This window comes from Citrus sinensis, chromosome 2 (assembly GCF_022201045.2).
Source record: "Citrus sinensis cultivar Valencia sweet orange chromosome 2, DVS_A1.0, whole genome shotgun sequence".
NCBI classification, from domain to species: Eukaryota; Viridiplantae; Streptophyta; class Magnoliopsida; order Sapindales; family Rutaceae; genus Citrus; species Citrus sinensis.
Window position 1 is genome coordinate 546,638 of NC_068557.1, and position 20,182 is coordinate 566,819.

At 34.0% G+C, this 20,182-nt stretch overlaps 2 protein-coding genes and 1 pseudogene across 3 annotated transcripts; 1 reads left to right on the forward strand and 2 right to left on the reverse strand.

Annotated features, from left to right (window-relative positions):
- Positions 1-3,683: 3,683 nt before the first annotated feature.
- On the forward strand, positions 3,684-4,809 carry LOC102616533 (bi-functional coumaroyl CoA and feruloyl CoA ortho-hydroxylase Diox4-like; annotated as a pseudogene).
- A 408-nt stretch (positions 4,810-5,217) lies between these two features.
- LOC102611250 (probable CoA ligase CCL12) lies at positions 5,218-11,368 on the reverse strand. 2 transcript variants are annotated; one of them, XM_015533509.3, is made up of 14 exons: positions 10,948-11,368; positions 10,638-10,767; positions 10,253-10,512; positions 9,790-9,991; positions 9,299-9,339; positions 8,447-8,575; positions 8,201-8,274; positions 7,888-8,108; positions 7,239-7,333; positions 6,946-7,162; positions 6,597-6,722; positions 6,064-6,174; positions 5,730-5,939; positions 5,218-5,623 (listed from the first exon to the last, which is right to left on the reverse strand). In XM_015533509.3, exons 1-14 carry the CDS (start codon positions 11,214-11,216, stop codon positions 5,510-5,512), a joined length of 2,199 nt encoding a protein of 732 aa, XP_015388995.1. In that variant the 5' UTR covers positions 11,217-11,368; the 3' UTR covers positions 5,218-5,509. The 2 variants fall into 2 exon arrangements, with proteins under 2 accessions (XP_015388995.1, XP_006488900.1); XM_006488837.4 differs by having other exon boundaries at positions 6,064-6,162; positions 10,948-11,367.
- Positions 11,369-13,296: 1,928 nt separating this feature from the next.
- Positions 13,297-20,041, reverse strand: LOC102610435 (probable CoA ligase CCL12). Its single transcript, XM_006488835.4, has 14 exons — positions 19,460-20,041; positions 18,642-18,771; positions 18,309-18,568; positions 17,674-17,875; positions 17,157-17,197; positions 16,219-16,347; positions 16,045-16,118; positions 15,735-15,955; positions 15,188-15,282; positions 14,893-15,109; positions 14,551-14,676; positions 14,151-14,249; positions 13,752-13,958; positions 13,297-13,622 (listed from the first exon to the last, which is right to left on the reverse strand). Exons 1-14 carry the CDS (start codon positions 19,726-19,728, stop codon positions 13,509-13,511), a joined length of 2,184 nt encoding a protein of 727 aa, XP_006488898.1. The 5' UTR covers positions 19,729-20,041; the 3' UTR covers positions 13,297-13,508.
- Positions 20,042-20,182: the final 141 nt, after the last annotated feature.

Here is a 20,182-nt window from a genome sequence, read left to right on the forward strand (position 1 = left end):
GGTGGGTGTGTGGGTGTTGGGGGTTGTGTAGGGAATTAGTTAATTGCAAAATTAACCTTATTGAAATTTATATTAAAATAATAAAATAAGACAGGAAATCTAACTCATCCTATCTTGTCTATCCAATTTCCCCAATTTGCAAAACTCAAATATAACTGCTTCCCCAAATCTAATGAAATTGAATAGTAGATTCACTTAACAGACAATAGATTCCTCACTCTTGGTTTAGTTTTACGTCCTACAGATGCATTTAAATTACTTAATATGAAGATGCTTTCAGTTTTTGTTGAAAGATTTTATTTTCAAGATTTCACTCTAATTGACCTACAGCCTACGGGCTTTGAGAAGATACTTAAAATGCTTTGAGATTGATGTACCTCTCTTCAACACTTTCAAAATCTTATTTTTCTTTCTAAATTATCTTATAATTAGTTGAGATCAGAAAACAATAGATTTACTTGTTTGATAGAAATTCTTTTAGTATTAACCCTTCCTATTTCAACAACAACAACAAAGAGAGTATTTTCAACTATGAAATTAATAAAGACAATATATGAAAACAAAATAAAGAATGAGTTTCTTTCAAATTGTAGATTATATATATTGAAAGAGAAATTACAGACTATTGACACAATTTGATAATGTATGAGTTTTCTTTTTTGAAGAATCTCAAGACATAATAATATATTTTTTGTATTCACATTGTACTTTTATTATTATTATTATTAATATATATATATATATATATATATATATATATATATATATATTTACTTATGTATCTTATTTCAATAATTTCATTTGTATAGAACAAACACTTTTAAGAAGTAAATTTAGTCAGCTCATCCCAAAAAATATTGCTAGCTTCACCACCTAATTCTTTAAAATTTAAAGATAAATTGGGAGAGAAAAAATTAAGAGAGATTATGATCACCAAAGCTTTTGTATGTATACACCAAGGCAATTCTAATCATCACCATTCTTAGATGGTTAGAAGTTTTGAGTGTGAGAGAAAAGTAAATAAACAGTGAGAAAAACTAGATCAAGAAGAGTATACTAAACTTTAATCGGGTCTTTAAAAGCCGAAGATAGACAATGAGTGAATAATTAAGGAGATGAGGATTCAAATTAGCCGTACAACCACGACTCTTAGATCTTCAAAAGCCGAGTAATAACAGTTAAAAAAAACAAAATAATTAAGTGTGATTTTTATTATTCTAAACGATAAAAGCTAAGATACTATTTTTAAGAATTTTGATCAAGTGAGCACAGTCGCTCTCTCCTTATTGAGAGCCACTACCCACGTGGCCAAAAAACACAATCCTAAATGAGAAGAAAAATAAAGAACACACACAATTAGATCAAAATTCTTAGAATAGTTGGTAGACTGAGAGAAGAAACTGTTGAGGTTTGAGAAGGAAAGTAATTGGCAGAAGTCACTTGTCAATGATTATTTATGGATTGGGAGAAAAAATTTCTTTTGGTTGTCCGTTGGGGTGCTGAAACAATTCACTAGTGTAGAATCCCTAATGGTCCAAGTAAATTTTATTTTGAAAAATCAGCAGATCTTAGTGTAGAATCCATTATTCCACCAAACGAAAGAGCCTTGGTGAGTTGTCTCGTCACCCTTGCATATTGAGGTGGTGGAACAACTTCACTTGAGTTTTTCTCGTGATTTAGTGGTTATATAATAAAGTGAAAAACAAAAACAAACATTATTTTCAAATTGTTCCTTTATTTTTAAAAACCGTTAGTCATTGTACTTTTATTCAAAAGATAAGGGGAAAAGTGGGCGTCCTCATTAAATTTAAAAAAAAAACGAGAAAATTGAGATTTCATAAGGAAATGTTTGATATAAAAATAATCAATTCACAAGGGAAGCAATCAAAAATTAACCAAAAAATGACAAAAAAAAAAATTAGCCACACAATTCGACCTTCAAAATGAATATTAAAAGTTGAAACCTGTGATAAAAAGCTTAAACTTTGACGCAAAATTTGAAACCCTAATATAAAAATTGAAACATGATACGTAAAATTTGAAACGTCGAAAGCCATATATAATTTATATCAGTTATACATTCATCAAACATGCAGGCTTTTCATGCAGTTTTTACTTGGATCACTCAATAAGCTTTAACTATTTCAGTGTATTGTGTTGCTTAAAGTTGCAATTCCTACCGAATTTGAGGACTTAACTTTATTGACTTTAAAAATAAACTTAGGCTTAACTTTATTGACTTCGAAAATAAACTTAGCTAGCTTTTTTTTTTAATGCAATCTAAATAGGATTGAGTTTAATATATATTTTTGAATATAAGTACTAAGTTGTTTTTAAAAAAAAGAAAACATCTGGAGTATGATATTTTATCATATATAACCTCATAAATATTAACAATACTTATATTTATTTGTTAAACACATGACAAGATATGAATAAATTATTTGGCTAATAAACAAAATAAATATCTAATGCATGTATTTTTTTTTCTATTAATATATGATACTTACAATATTATTTTTAGTATTCAATAGTAGTTGCATAAACCAACAAAGAATTGCTAAATCATTTGAATTAAAATTAATTTATTAAATAAAAATTAAAATTTATTATGAAAATTTTTAATTATAAATACAAATAGATAGACCTATTATAAAATACACTCACCTAAAGTTCTATTCATTTACAATTAAAAAAAAAATCGATAGTTGAATACCCATAGAACAAGGAAAATGAAAAAAAAATAAAAAATGAGAAAATGATAATTTGTATAATAGAAAGCAAATGCATTTAATAGGGATATTAATGGGAGCGAATATTAAAGTTTTATTCAAATATTATGTCATTTAGGTAAAATTCATAATATTTAATTTCTTCCATTCAGACCTAAACATCATATAATTAGACATAATATATAAAAAATAAAATTAAGGCCTCATTTTTATTACTCATTTTTTACTGCTTTTAAATTACTCTCATACTTTAAAAATCTTGATTTACTCATTTTTTTAAGAGGACTAAAAAAATTCATCGACCCACATTCATTTTTTCCTTACCTTTAAACAAAATTAAAAAAAATTTTAAATTTTTTTAAACATCAGGAGAAATTTTTAAAATAGTAAAGTGAGTAATATGAAATTTACCCTCAAATATCATAGGAGTCTTGAACCACTTTCTACGTTTTGAGAGCGAAGTCGTCCACCACCTCACTTAAACTGAAGAGTCCGGCCATAGAAGGTTTATTGGAAAAAAAAATTCTTGACCCATTCTTACGCCTTAATTATTTAATATTTTCTTTTACAAAATTAAGGACTCTGTGTGGTTAACACAATTGCTTAATATAACAGTAAATTCTTCATTGATTTTTGTCAAACACTAGAAGATGTTCAGTAGTTTACTAGGAAGAAGCAGCATAATGGTTAATGGATATTCACCAACCATGAAAAAGTCATCATTTATCGGCATTTGGTGTGTTCATTTTTCCATAACAAGGTGTAAAGCATAAAAATTACCAAACTATGCAGTGTATACGCATCCACCGAAAGTTGAATACGCTAGAAGCAATGCATTATAAGTAGCCAGTAGTGGACATGTTAATTTCATCAACACCAGCTGCCCTTTATACATACTCCTATTTGTTCAAGTTACTTCACTGCTTTAATCAATCACCAAGTTCTTAACTAATGGCACCAACAATTGTTTCATTCACTGATGAGTCGTCAACTTTCACTTTGTCATAAACCAAGGGAATGGAGCAAAGGGTCTCTCCGAAATGAGACTCAAAGCTCTCCCCAAGCAGTATATCCATCCCTTGGAAGAGAGAATCGATGAGGCCAAGGTCCTTCCCCAGGCATCCATTGCTGTCAATGATATGTCAAAATGCAATGATGCTGAAGTCGCAAAATCCATCTGCGATGCTACTGAGAACTGGGGATACTTCCAGGTCGTTCGGGCTGTCAGCTTATGAGAAGAAGAGGTACTCAAAGGAGCCTTCACCTTCTAACAATGTGAGGTTTGTCACCAGCTTTAACACTCAGGTTGAAAAGGCTTTGGAATGGAAGGATTTCCTTAGCCAGTTTTACGTTTCCTAAGAAGAAGCTTCTGCTTTGCGGCCTCCTGTTTGCAAATAAGCAAGCAACCTTATTAATTGACCATACAAATTCTCAAAAAACTTGTTCATTATTATATCACGTATGTGTTGATCCCCTTATTTGCCTGTAGGGATGAAGTGCTGGAATACATGAAGAGTTCAGACGCTCTTATCAAACAGCTATTGCAAGTGTTGATGAAGGGGCTAAATGTGAACAAACTTGAGTGGGTTCTGTCAGAACAAACCTTAACTTCTGTCCCATTTGCCTAAATCCTGAACTCACTATTGGCGTAGGCCGCCATTCAGATGTATCAACCCTCACCGTTCTCCTTCAAGATAGCATTGGAGGATTTTACGTGAGAGGAAATGACGGAGAAAGTTGGATTGATGTCCATCCGATTGATGGCTCCCTGCTTATCAACATCGGTGATGCGTTACAAATTCTTAGCAACGGTCGATACAAGAGTGTAGAGCATTGCGTGGTTGCTAGTGGAAGCAAGAACAGCATTTCAGTCCCCATTTTCATAAATCCAAGACCTCAAGACACAATATGCCCTTTGCCTGAAGTGCTAGCAAGTGGAGAGAAGCCGATCTATAAGCCCGTTCTGTACTCGGATTATGTCAAGCACGTCTTCAGGAAGGCACATGACGGGAAGAAGACAGTTGGCTTCGCAAAAATGAGCAAATTTTTAACGGTAGTAGCTAATTGTTTTGATTGATCAAAATAAGGCACAAGGTGTAAAACTATGAACAATTGTTTCAAAGCTTTTAGGGGTGCACATTTGTGGCTTGATGTATTTTAGGGGTGCATATATGTGGCTTGATGTATCCCTAATATACAACTATAATTAAAAAAAAAAATAAGGGGTTACGGAAACAACCAGTCATCACTCGAGGTCAGAGCTGGCCTCCAGCTTCTCCATGTTTAAAGTCTATTATCCCCACTTCCCAAAGAGAATTAGTGGCCTTACGTTAGGGATTATAATCCTCATTTGGTTGCCATCTCGGAACCAATGACTGATTTTGTTGATTAAAAATGCAGTAACACTGTTAGGGTTTAGCAGCTAGCGGTTCATGATATTATACAAAAATTTCTAACTCTACCTATACATCAATCGTGCACCAAATTTGAAAGCAAGATAAACTTATTTCTTAAACAAACAATATCATGACAGGAATATTCATTTGCTTTCCGGGAAAGATGCATTTATTCATCAAAGTACTAGTCATTTGAACTATTATGCATCCCAGAATATGCATCCTTACAACAATGGTGTTACAACAAAGACAACAAAATATTGTGGAGAAATGCACCATCAGACTACCGATTGCATGTTTTTCATTTCACCGTATCACAAGAACAAATTACATGATGTAAGAACGAGTTAGAATCTGATATGCAACGAGCTGATGTTGCTTCTAAATTCTACTCCGAACAGATAGCTCATGCTTCAGTTGGTCCTTCAAAACCCTCCTCAGTAACTTGTTCGAAGCAGTTCGGGGAAACTCCAGAACAATCTTAACCAAACTCACCTGGTAATTAATCAAAAAGTGAAATCAGGATAGAATGATCAGTAACATAAAAAGTTCTAACTTCGTGGACTTCTAAAGAAAATATGAAGGTCAAAAGCATGAAAACCTTGAACAAAGGGTTGAGGTTCCTTTGGATGGCTTTTGAGAATATCATCTTAAGTTTGTCCACCGGTTGACTGGTAAATCCTTTCTTTAGTACCACACATATAACCAACACTTCTGGACCACCACCTGCTGGTGATACACTGATTGCAGCAGTCTCCAGGATACTTTCATCTGCGCCGTCACACACACGCTCAATTTCAACAGAACTCGTCTGCATATCAAATTTTGTGCCCAAGCACAAGATAGAAAAGAAGAGATGAAAAAAGCCAAACATGAGTGCATAAGCAGCTTCTTTGGAGTTGGAGATACGAAACTTAAGGAGGAATAAGTAATACCTTTATGCCACCAAGATTCATGGTGTCGTCAGCCCTCCCCTGTACTATGATATATCCCCCAACAGTCCGCTTGATGATGTCACCATGTCTCCGTAGGTGCTGCCAATACACCTGAATGAATTAATGCCTCTAAAATCTATCACGAGTTGCATCTTTCAGTTGATGCACCAGTACATGCTAGAGGAGATGAAACAAAATAGTAGCAGCAATTCATTGGCTCAGTACTGGCCGATTCATTTGTGCCTCTATTTTCTAGCATAACACCGGAGACAGTGAACAATAGTTTCTATTCAGTAATTATATAATGTTTCCATTGACCCAAAAATACTAGCTTCTGGAGACTCCGACCTGAGCCATGCCAGTTAACTCGACCAAAAGTGAACTTATAAGGGTTATAGTCTGGGTAATCAGATGCCAAAAGGGTATGAGACCTGAGATTACACCAATTCAGCATGCTGCTTTTAGAGATTAAGTAGGACTGCATATAGTATTATAAATACAACTTAGTAATAAAACGGCAGGTCTACACATACCATTCCCTTATATATTGGCATCCCACTGAAGTAAACTTCCTCGTGATCAGCATTAAGCAATCTGTCAGTAGCTCCGAGGTATAGAGGGAATAAACCCACTTCACCAACACAAGGTTGATCATCTGGCTGTCACAGTTTAAAAAGATCAATTACACACAATAACAATATATATTAGAGTATTAATATGGTCAATTTGTCTCCAGATTCATTCATTGTATTACAAGAATCCTAGCAATTTCGATTTTTTCCGTGTCATTGCAATCTTAGAATATGATTACAGCCAATTTGCTTTTTTAAAAAAAATATGTAAACGAAAAATGAATCCAGTTAGATGTAGAAAAGTTCTTACATAAGGAACTCCAAGTTCATCAAGAATGACAAAACCCGTTGTCATTGTGGCGGTGCTAAATGCTCCAAAAGCCTGCGGCTGCAGCATACTTCCTTGGATGTAGGATGAGGCAAGCTCTGTGCCTCCACAACATTCAATAATAGGCTTGTAGTAAGCTTTTGAAGCAAGCCAAAGATCATCATCAACATTGGAGGTTTCTCCAGTGGAAGCAAAGGATCTACACATACATTAAGTCAACTTTATTCTGAATTATAAGAAAGCATTTACTTTTGAAGTTGGAAAGACGCGAGTACCTTATCTTTGTCCAATCTAGGCCTTGCAGACAGTTTGTGTTCTTCCAAGCTTTTACTAAGCTTGGAACCGTACCCAAAACACTTACTCCAGAATCCTGAAAATATTTCAGAAAATAAGTGTAGAAGAGTAAAATATCAAAATTCCCAGTACTCAAATTATATAACCATGCACTTGAAGAAGAAGTGGTGCCAATCAGCCCCTAAACTATTGGTGCTGTCTATTACTACTATGATTTTACCAAAAGCCAAAACTTTGTTATAAACAGGGAATCTACAGTATCTTCTCAATTCTTATGTCTATTAAGAATTCTCTGAAGCTCAAGTTGATGCCTCAATATAGCCCAGAAAATTAGTCTAGCTTTATTCTAAACCATTACATCATTAACCTAAATGCTGAATCTTATAATCTATATAAACAGTACATATATTGCATCCAATCAGTTCAGCAGTTCTTCGATATTGGATCTCCAAGGCTGAAGGAATCATCATACTTTGCATCCCAACTTTGCAAGTGTATCACCATTCACAAAATAGGTGGTTAGAAGTGTGAGTGGCCCCTTGGCACCTAAGGTAAAAATCAGATACATGTCCCAGAAACAGGCAATAAGCTCTTATACAAAGGGGGAAAAAACAAGTATGAGAGAATCACCTGAACAAATTTTCCAAAACTGCGCTCAAGAGGAGAGCCATGATAGAGAGCAAGAGCTGCACCACTTAGAAAGCTTGAGAACAGTATAATTGGTCCCATCACCCATCCTAGATTGGTTGGCCAACAATAAACATCTCCAACTTTCATATCAATATGACCCCATGCCTCAGCAGCACACCGAATAGGTGAAAGTTGTGTCCATGGGATAGCTTTTGGTTCTCCTGATATAGGCCAATAGACGAACAAGATACTATTTCATAAAGGGAATGTAAAAATACAGCCAAGAATATCTGTGATTAAAATGTTTTTTTACCTGTGGTTCCAGATGAAAAAAGTATGTTAATCACAGAGTCCACTGGGCGATAAACTGGAGGGTAATACTTTGGACTGCCACCACAAGAATGTTGTCACACATTAAAATGGTTTAAAATATTTTAGTTGGAGAAACTGCAAAACTATTTTGGGATATTGCATTGACGATAGCGATAGAAGCTTCCTTGCACCAAATGGGAAAAACAAAAATAAAACAGAGTAGTTTTAGTCATATGGCTATAGATACCCTGGATGGTAATCAACACAGGAAAGAAAATCTTTCCATGATACATCTTGTTGTCTTAGTTGGATGCCTACATCATCTCCAATCACAGGGAGCACAACAGCTTTGAGAGGACCAGCTTCCGCAACTTTACTGTACAACAAAGATGAATAGCCATTATGTTTCTACTAAAATACTTCAAACATCTCAAGATCATAATGTATATCATAATAGTAACGATTTCATAAAAAAGAGTGGAATTAGCCCACTAGTTTTAGCTTTCAATTATAAAATGCTTCGAGTAAAGCACTCTCACAAATAGCCTTTGCGGAAGAATTTAAAAAGGAACAGCTACTTGGAATATACTTTTGTGCAAATACATTTCAAAATTTTCTGAACAGCTCAGGCCTCTCAAAATTCAAAGCTAATTCAATAACAAATGATCATCTAAAACCCACAATCCTTCATTCCTATACAATCTGCAAAGGACATTTCCTTTTGATCTAATTTTAAGGAAAAACATGTGAATGATTTCAACTCAATCATAACAGCAGGGAAGAATTTCATGATAAGCAAATGTACCCATAGTCTAGTAATGTATAATGGTGACATAAATGCTGTTTAGAATCAACTACAATCATTGGTATTGCAGATCAACATGACCTTCTAGGCATATAAGCAAATCCTCTCATACATACAGATATAACTAAAGGACAGAAGTCAAAACTTCCATAAAATTTCAACAAGTGTAGCAAATAAGCTATTGTGGCAAGTGATTATTGGCACTTGACAAAAGTGATGCTCGAGTCTGGCAAATTCTCTTAACATACATAAAATGCAGCAGCTAGTATAAACAGTACAAAGTTGATCCTTTACCTGTATAAAGGAAATTTTCTCCCTCCTCTGAGTATAAAATCCTGAATACAAATTGAAGGCAGATTTCAATTTCCAGACCAAAGTAATGACACACAAACGGGACTCTGTAGCTCAAAATGCATATATATGATACATAGAATCTATCAGAATATATAATAATATCCAGAAAAGCACACCATAATTACTACTTTAAAATTGACAGCAAAGCCCATACTGCCAACAGAAATGGAAAAGTAATATATAAGCCAAGGAAAACATGATATCTGAAGATGATAAATCTAAACAGCTCATGCCATGTCTTCAAACTTCTGAAATCTAACTGCATTAACAGGAGAACCAGAAACAATTTGACTGTTTATGTCTCTAACAACTGATGTATATTGTTCAGAAAACAAAAGATTTAAACTGAAAATTAGTGGCTCAATGAAGTTCAATTCTTTCAGAAACTCTAATCCTTCATATTAGGATGGGCTATGAGAATGAAAGATCACCTGAGTAAAGATACCCTTAGCTTTAGACACTCGCAAACGAGTTGCAATCTCCCTTGCTGCAAAGCTGTCAGCTATTGATACTACAACATATCCTGCTAGTATGATTGCCAAATATATAATAACTGCATGGACTGTCATTGGCATGTCAATTGCAATTGCATCACCTTTTGAAAACATTGTATCCAATGCATTAGCCACCAACCTGTAACTCATGCAGCAGATGTATCAACAAAAGAGAAGGTTGTTGACAAAAACAAAGATTAACCTCTATGAGTTCTTCGATAACTCAATTTGAGAAAGAACCTTATCCTACGAAACCTATGATCGCAGATGGAAACCAGAACAACCCGACTGAATTTGATACTAAAGAGAATGTTAGCTATATTTACTCTACAATGACCAGTAGACACGGGAATTTATTACAATAAGATATAAACAGCGAAAATTATGCAAGAGAGCATACATTACTCGTTCACGCAGTTCCTTATATGTCATACGGTTAACAGAAGAGTCATCACATCTATCTTCTCTCCACACAACAGCCACACTATCATCCTCTTTTCTCAGACGACTTGATGGTAGCAAGCAGCATTCGGCAACATTCAAAACTGAACCTGGAAGCCATGTTCCACCATGTTTTGATTTATCTGTCCTATCTAGAATACACTTTGGGGCTTCATGAAATTTGACTGAAATCTCTTTGAGAACAATTTCCCAATAAGCCTGAAAACCATGCCCAGACATAAAAGTCAGAAGAGAAACAAGTCCAATAACTCATAAGCATATAAATAAAACTTAATTTTGCATTAAGTAAAGAAATAAATATTCACACATAAAAAATTGCTTACCTCAGGATGTTCAACAGTGAATTTCTGAAAGAGGCTAAAGCTTGTAAAAGGGTCTTTGTACATAGCCCCTAAAAACTTTGGTCCATGAATTTCCATCGCATGTCCTAAGTTAGTAAGCTTAGACTGATCTCTATCATTTAAAAAACACAGAGATCAGTAAGGACAAAAGATTCAAACTTACAAACACGCACACAAACAAAAAAGATCATAAAACGGTGAAAAGATCACACATTGAATTACAAATCAAAGCCCAACACAAAAATAAAAAACATGAACATTCATAAGAGATGATAAGAAAAGAGAATATTACAGAGATGGGAACCAGTAAAGAGGAGGGCCATTGATGGAAGCATCCCAATCATTATACACACTGTAATAAAGAAGTTGATGCAACCCATGTGGGTGCCATGGCTTAAACACTTTTCGAGCCACGAGCTCCTTCCAAATCTCTTTTGGGTCAAGCCCTTTGCTTCCATCAATCAGTTGTTTCAAAATATTATCAAAATCCTCAGCTTCATCCACTTTCAGTCCCACCTTCACCAAATCAACCACTCCCACTTCTCTTATATTCTTCCCCATTTGCCACTCAAATTTTTTGCTCTTTTTTTTCAGCTAAACAGGCACTCTTATGGCCACTTCGGCCTTGGCTGAAGTGGTGGGCTGCTGCACTCGTAATGCTTGTGAGGGCAGTGGTTCTAGCCCCCCCACAAAAGTATCGTGGGGCTAAATGTTCTTTATATTCTTTTCTCTTGTTAAATGCAAGTGGAGTATGGATATCTTTTTTTGTGAGGGATTATTTGTATTGGGCATGTATTTCATAAAATTTATTGTAATAATGTAAGTCTCAATCATATATATTTGATTGTAAATATCAGTATAATATCTCTGCTATAATAAGTAGTTGTTGTAAATATTTGTGTAATACAGTAATCTAATGATTAATCAGTCTAAAAAAAAACAGGCACTCTTATGAAGTGAGACATGGAGCAGTTGAGTTGTGTGGTAGGCACAAAATCAATCAGAATGGAAGATGAGTAGCTGAAACACGTGATGTAAATTATTATATTTGGCTGATTTGGACATTCTTCCTCGAAGTTCAAAAATATTTTGCTTTCATGGATTGCCTACTGTGTATCTCCTATGGAATTAAATAAAGAGGGAAAAAAAATGACACTTCCATAGCCTCAGAACTTATTATTACGTATTCTCCGGGATTCCGATTGTTTGGAGTGGTGAATAAAAATTATTTGAAAATTATCAGTTCATATTTTTATGAGGTAAAAAATTTATTTTTATTTACTAATAAAGCAGCAATAAAAAATTATTGTTATTATAAAATAAGACATTTCTAGAAGATCATTAATAAATGAGATGGGACTGCTTGCAGATGAGACAAGAAATACCTGAAGCTAGTTTCGCTGTAGTAGGTTCAACATGCTGACGTCAAAGGCGGTCACCAGGAAAGGAACCTGTTGTTCTGTTTAAAAAATTTCAGACAACAACTATCTCTCAAGTTAGTTGTTCATGGTACCAACCAATTAATTACTTAAGGGTGTGTTTGGTGTGTGGTATTGCATAGTATTAAGCTGCCTCTCAATTTTGCTTTTTTTTTTTTTTTTTTTTTTTTTTTTTTTTTTAACTTTTACTTTTACTTTTACTTTTACTTAATAATAATAAAAATGAATAAATATATAATTTTTAATTTATAATATAATATAATATTATTTTTTATTTTTACATCATAATTTATTAATAAATTTATAATTTAATATGATTAATAATAAATACTTAAAAGTATATAAAATATAATATAATATTACACTATTTAATTATTGTAATATAATTAATATATAAAAATTAATTATTTTTAAATAATTTAATATAACAAATAATAAATTTTTAAATACAAATGAATTTCAATAATATTAATCTAAATTAATAATAACATAAATAATAATATAAAATATTAGCACAATTCATTTTACTATTAACTATGTTATGACAATTTTGTCACTTTATCATTTTGTGATTATTTTGTGGTGTATATGAACAGATGTTCTAAGATGACTTTTGAACAAATCTTGTAGGTTTTAACTATTTATTTTTCTTGTTATATTATTTCAAGATTATTTGATTAAATTATTTGCTTCGATATTTAAGAAGTTATATATTTAGAAAATACATAAAATAAATGTTATACTTCCGAAAATTAAAGGATATAACCTTCAATCTTTATGAAGAATTATGATATTTTTTTAAATTTATACTAAAAAAATTAGTAAATTTCTAAAATTTAAGACTTCTATATTTAATTTTTTTAAGTATTAATAAATATTATTTTATAAATATATAATATAAAGTAATCACAAAAAATTAATACAGCACAGTACAACATCAAGTATAATATAATTAAAAATTAATATAGTACAGTGTAGCACCAAACATTATACAACATTATTATAATACAGTGCTAATGCAATACAACATAATACAATACACCTGTATTAAAATAATACAATACAACATAATACAATATAGTATACCAAACGCACCATAAGGGAAAATGACAACAGTATTAAATTTATTTTTTATTTTAAAGACAGATATACCCTTCACAAGTTCATTAGGGATCATCAAAATCGATGGTTGGCAAACTTGATATCAAATGTACAGTAATTATTGGAAATTAAGTTACAAAGGTGCTGTTTGACAGTTACTCACAAACAAAGCATGATAATTGCTGATAACTTTTCCTTCATTTCGGTCACAAGTGAATCACACAATAAAATTTTTCGGTCACAAGGAGGAATTACAGATCTACATGATGTATAAATTGGTTGAAAACTGATGCACGAAGAATTGATGTTGCTTCTAAATTCTACTCCGAACAGAAAGCTCGTGTTTGATTTGGTCTCTCAGCACTCTCCTCAGTAACTTGTTAGAAGCAGTTCGGGGAAACTCCGGGACAACCTTTACCAAGCTCACCTGGTAAATATTAGTTAAAAAAGAAATTGAGGAAAAAGAAATCATATCAGAGTAGAATTGTATCAGTAATTTAAATGGTTCCAAACAACATGGATTTGAAAAGAAATATGGAGGCTCTTAGCACCAAACCTTAAACAAAGGGTTGAGTTTGCTTTGAATGGCCTTTGAAAATATCATTTTGAGTTTGTCTGGTTGACTGGTAAATCCTTTCTTTAGTACCACAAATATTACCAGCACTTCTGGACCACCACCTGCTGGGGATACACTGATTGCAGCTGTCTCCAGGATACTTTCATCAGCTTGGTCGCAGACACGCTCAATTTCAACGGAACTTGTCTGCATATCAAATTTTACACGTAAACAAATGAAGCCAAGAAGCGGATATTAAACAAAAGGGATGAAATAAGTTCAAGTTTGTGAAAAATAGAAAATAAGTTCAAGTTTGTGAAAATAGAGCCATGCATATATGTGTAAACACTTAAAAGAGCTTCTTGGTGAAGATAAAAAAGTCAACGGAAGAAGTAATGCCTTTATGCCACCGAGATTCATGGTGTCATCAGCCCTTCCCTGTACAATGATATAGCCCCCGACAGTCCGCTTGATGATGTCTCCATGCCTCCTGAGACACTGCCAGTAGACATGTCAAGTTACAAATCGTACTCTTAAGCTGCTTGTAAACTGGAATCATGATTGTCTGATAACTCTCTGGCTCCCATTGATTATGAAAAGTGATGGAAATGAATTCAAACAGAAGATTTTTTGTTTTACTGGTTGTGTCTTAGCTTAGTTGCAGAAGCACAAGCTCGAGTAAAGACCACAGTGCTTTTAAATATTAAAAGAGGTAAAGCATTTTGTATCATTGATACGACTTAGCATGAAAATATGTCTCAATGCTACTGTTTTATAAGAAAGGCTAGTCTACATGTACCATTCCTTTATACATTGGCATCCCGCGGAAGTAAACTTCCTCATGATCAGCATTAAGCAATCTGTCACTAGCTCCGAGGTATAGAGGGAATAAACCCACTTCACCAACACAAGGTTGATCATCTGGCTGTTAATGTTGAAAAAGATTAATTACACATATAAACAATATAGAACAGAATATTAATCAGTCAATCTGGCATATGCATTCATAATAACTGTGCTCTCTCACATGTTATTGCAATCTCAGAGTCAAGTTACAGGCAAGAAACAATGTGGTGAGAATTTGATTGGCAAGGTTTGTAAAAAGAAAGAGAATCCAGTTAGATCAAGAAAATGTTCTTACATATGGTACTCCACATTCATCAAGAATAACAAGCCCTGCCGTCATTGTTGCAGTGCTAAATGCTCCAAAAGCTTGTGGCTGCAGCAGGCTTCCTTGGATGTAGGCTGAGGAAAGCTCTGTGCCACCACAACTTTCAATAATGGCATTGTACCAAGCTTTCGAGGAGAGCCAAAGGTCATCATCAACATTGGAGGTTTCTCCAGTGGAAGCAAAGGATCTATACGTATATTTTGAGTCAATTTCATTCTGAATCATATGAAGACTCCTAAGTTTGAAGTCGGAAAAAGGAGACTACCTTATCTTTGTCCAATCCAGGCCTTCCAAACAGTTTGTGTTCCTCCATGCTTTCACTAAGCTTGGAACTGTACCCAAAACAGTTACTCCAGCATCCTGAAAAAGTTTCAGAAAATAAATACAATAAACAAGAGCAAAATCTCGCAATTCCCAGTACTGAACTTATGGCTATGCACTTGAAAAAGTGATGCCAATCTATTACAGTTATGATTGTATTAAAGCCAAAACCTTCATGATAACCACACAATTTTTCCGTCCTTATATCCAATGTCATTTAAGAATCCTCTACAGCTCAAGTTCAAAATGTCTCCGCATGGCCAAGCTAAGTAGTCTGGTATTATTCTAGTATTATTTCTGCACCACGACCAAACAATTGAATGTTTAAGATCTCTCCTATTAATTCCGTGGCATATTGACATAGGAACTCTATTGAATAATAGGTGGTTGGTAGTGTAATCAGCTCTAAGGCACTGAAAAATCAGATCAGCCCTCCTAGAAATAGGCAATAAGAGTTTACAGACAGGAAAAACCAAAAATTGAAGTGCCACCTGAACAAATTTTCCAAAACTGCGCTCCAAAGGAGATCCCTGATACAGAGCAAGAGTCGCACCATTCAGAAAGCTTGAGAATAGTATAACCGGCCCCATCACCCATCCCAAATTGGTTGGCCAGCAATAAACATCTCCAACTTTGAGATCAATATGAGCCCATCCCTCAGCAGTACATCGAATCGATGAAAGTTGTGTCCATGGGATAGCCTTTGGTTCTCCTAATTAAGGCCAATAAATAAGATAATATTTCTAAAGTGGGTGTCAAAACAGGAAAAAGAATAAATCTACGGTTAAAAAATTTTGCTACCTGTGGTTCCAGATGAAAAGAGTATATTAACGACAGCATCCACTGGGTTATAAACCGGAGAGTAATAGTTTGGCCTGTCACCACAAAAATATTGACATACGTAATTGTTCACAGCATATTAATTGGAGAACCCATAAAAACACATTGGGATCTTGAATTTCGTGGTATCAATACCTGGGATGGTAGTCAACACTGGAAAGAAAATCTTTCCATGATAGATCCTGTTCTCTTAATGGAATACCTACATCATTTCCGATCGCAGGGAGCACAATAGCTTTAAGAGGAGCAGCGCCTAGAACTTTACTGTAAAAGAGGGACAAAATGCCATTACATTAATAGTGGAATAGTTAAAACATGTCCAAGTCCATAATGTATATCATAATAGTTTCAGATAAAAAGAATGGGATTATCACACTAGTTTAGCTTTTAAATCTAACGCAAGTACTTCATGAGAAAGCATTCTATGCAAGGCCTTCATAGAAGCAGTTAAAAGTGAACCATTACTTCCAATTTAACTTTGAAAGAAATAAGAAACAAGTACATTTCAATTTTTGCCATAAAGCTCAGGTTTCTTAAGAAATAAAAGATGTTTTTAGTTCAGTTAGTCTGAAATTCAAGAGCTTGCTGAAAATGTAAAGAAAGAACCAATTTTCATTTAAAATCACAATTCTCTATCACTTTAACTAGCTAAAAGGACATTCCCTATGATTTAATTTCAAGAAAACCCATGTGAATCATTTCAACTCAGTCATGTGAGCTGGTAGGAGTTTAATAACACACAAATATATCCAAGATCACGCAAAGTATTATGGGGTGCATAAATGCTGTTCAGAATCAATTACATGGGGAGTGCAGATATCAACAGGACCTCTATGACACATACAGATTAGCAATTCCTGTTGTATAATATGGATATGATTAAAATGCAATTGATAAAAAATTTTACAGCTTCAGCCACATGCTGCAAACAATTTATGTTCGTAAAGACTTCAGAATTTTGGTACTTGATAAAGGTGATGACAACATGATTTACGCCATCAAAATTGGTAAATTTCTTACTCAAGATGACAAAATGCAACATCTAGTATAGACTATAAAAGTTAATCCTTTACCTGTATAAAGGAAATTTTCTTCCTCCTCTGAGAATAAAATCCTGAATACAAATTGAAGGCAGATATCACCAAACAAATGATACACCAACTGGATTGTAATCTCATAACGAATATAATACATGGAATCTCTTAGAACATATTAAAATGTATTCATATCTACCCAGAAAAGCTGCACGTAAGTACTAGCTTAGAATTGACTCCAAAGGCAACACAGAAACAGAGAAGAAAAAGTGATGCATAAGAGTAATGGGGATGTAATATAAAAGGATTTAAAATATAATGAGCAAATACTATGTCATCACTTATAAAATCTGACATCACTTCTAAAATCTGACGTCAATAACAGGATAACTAGAAACAATTTGTTAAGCAGACTGCTTGTATTTCTCTTACAACTAATGCATATAGTTGAGTGACAAAAAATATGAAAGGGAAAATGAGTGTCGCGATAAAGTTCCTAAATTTCAGAAGTTCTACTCCTTCATATATAGAATGAACTATAAGAATGAATGATCACCTGAGTAAAGATACCCTTGGCTTTAGACACTCGCAAACGAGTTGCAATCTCCCTAGCTGCAAAGCTGTCAGCTATTGATACTACAACATATCCTGCTAGTATAATAGCCAAATATATAATAACTGCACGGACTGTCATTGGCATGTCAATTGCAATTGCATCACCCTTTGAGAACATTGTATCCAATGCATTAGCCACCAACCTGTAACTCGTGCAGCAAACATATCAAAAAAGATAAAATAGAAGAAAATAAAAGTAAATTTAAACATAAAAATAATGATGTGGGAAGGAAGAAGGTTTTCAAGGAATAAAGGACATAACTTATTTCCTTTGATCATTCGTTATTAATAATGGTTACTTCTTTTATCAGCAGCTGAAAAAGTTTATGTAACAGGAAGAAAGCAGGTAACAGTTCCCATGTTAAAGACTCGAATTTTGACTAAAGGATTTATTTTCTTCAAATAGAATTCAGCTTAGTTTGACATTGATATACCTAAAGTGTATATATATGGCGACATTTGATTCAAACGGCCTAATCAAATCTGATGCTAGAGAAAATCATAGTTAATGTTAGTCTAAAATAAGGTTAAACACAAACTACAGTACATATACACAAAATTCTGATGAGAGCATACATTACTTGTTCGCGGAGTTCCTTGTATGTCATAAGGTTAACAGCAGATTCATCACATCTATCCTCTCTCCACACAATAGCCACAGTATTGTCCTCTTTTCTCCGATGATTTGAGGGTAGCAAACAACATTCAGCAATATTTAAAACTGAACCTGGAAGCCATGTTCCACCATGCTTTGATTTGTCAGTTCTGTCTAAAATACATTTCGGGGCCTCGCGGAATACAACTGAAATCTCTTTAAGAGCAATTTCCCAATAAGCCTGAAACCATACTCAGATACAAAATTCAGAATAAGAACGAGTCCAGTAGCATATGAAAATAGTAAGTACTCACCTCAGGATGTTCAACTGTGAATTTCTGAAAGAGCCTAAAACTTGTTATGGGGTCTTTGTACGCACGCCCTAGGAGCTTTGGTCCATGAATTTCCAATGCATTTCCTAAGTTAGTAAGCTTCGATTGATCTCTGATGTTTGAAAAACATAGGTATCCGTTAGGAGAAAGATTCAAACTTTGATGCCAAGATTAATCTTTATTTTGAGTCATACAGTGTTTGGCTCTATTTCGCCATTCTTGTGGTACTAATCTAGCCCATTTAATATGAGATAAATCATGTTGATAATGCCCGCTTAACCAGTGTTTTCGTGTATTCCTTCCAAAATTTCAAAGGGGTTTATGTCTTAATTGGTAATTAAAGATTCCGTATTTTTCAAAAAAAATCTTTTATTTCATTCTTAAGAAATAGAGATGTTCCATGATATTGAAGAACTGATCTTAAATTATAAAAGTTCAAAATTGAGAGTTGTAATAATTTGTAAAATACATATGTGCCCATAGACTTAAATTTAGGCTACAAGAAAGCACACAAAGATGTGTGCCCATAAGATAGCAAAATAAGTGGATTTCACAGACAAAATTGGCGAGTCCTTCAAAGATACTGCATCACGTGAGCACTTTTAATAATATACAGTTAAGATTACTTACTTATACATTCTTATCCAATAACACCCCAACACAACTATCTGAAACATGATCAAATCTTTTACTCCTAATATCAAATATGTCAAAATTACAGGGAATTTTAACTGGCAAAAACAAAAGCAACGCAAGAAATCAAGAGATACAAGCAAAAGAGAGATAGGCAAAGAACATACAGAGAAGGGAACCAGTAAAGAGGAGGGCCCTTGATGGAAGCGTCCCAATCATTATACACACTGTAATAAACAAGTTGATGCAACCCATGTGGGTGCCATGGCTTAAGCACTTTTCTGGCCACAAGCTCACGCCAAATCTCTCTTGCATCAAGCCCTTTGCTGCAACTTATCACTTGCTTCAAAATCTTATCAAACTCCTCAGCTTCCTCCAGTTTCAATCCCACCTTCATCAAATCCTCCACTCCCACTTCTCTTATGTTCTTTCCCATTTTTTCCTCTCTCTCTCGTTAACAAGTTCTGATCTTTTTTTCAGTTACCAATAGACATTTGGGAGTCCCTATGTTACATGAAATGTAACATAGCATTTACCATAGACATTTATTGTTAACAGGTAATAACGGGTGTAGAAGATTGAAAAAGGTAGGTAGTTGAACATGTGGTGTGTTTCTGATGATTAAAAAAATGAGTCAACGACCCCAGTTTCGATATACGAAAAACACTGCTTCTGTAATTTGCTCTACTGGGTATTACGGATTTCCACTCTTAAACATCCAAGTCTTTGGCACCACCAGGTCCCCACGGATTCGTACGCTTGCATGTACATATATGTATGTGTGTATGCGTGTGGGGGTGTGTGTGTTTTTTCTTTTTCCTTTTTTTTGCCTTTTTCTAAACTTGGGTCTATCGGGCTAAGTTCGAAAATATGCATGCCGTCCATTGCAA

Coding starts and splice junctions, on each gene's coding strand:
- LOC102610435 (XM_006488835.4), bottom strand. CDS start 19,728: ATGGGAAAGAACATAAGAGAAGTGGGAGTGGAGGATTTGATGAAGGTG. Junction 15,956..16,044: donor CTTTTCATCTGGAACCACAG/GTAGCAAAATTT, acceptor GGCCTTAATTAG/GAGAACCAAAGGCTATCCCA. Junction 14,677..14,892: donor ATGAATGTGGAGTACCATAT/GTAAGAACATTT, acceptor CAACATTAACAG/CCAGATGATCAACCTTGTGT.
- LOC102611250 (XM_015533509.3), bottom strand. CDS start 11,216: ATGGGGAAGAATATAAGAGAAGTGGGAGTGGTTGATTTGGTGAAGGTG. Junction 8,576..9,298: donor AGAAAATTTCCTTTATACAG/GTAAAGGATCAA, acceptor TTTGTTGTACAG/TAAAGTTGCGGAAGCTGGTC. Junction 8,275..8,446: donor TGTGTTGATTACCATCCAGG/GTATCTATAGCC, acceptor TTGTGGTGGCAG/TCCAAAGTATTACCCTCCAG.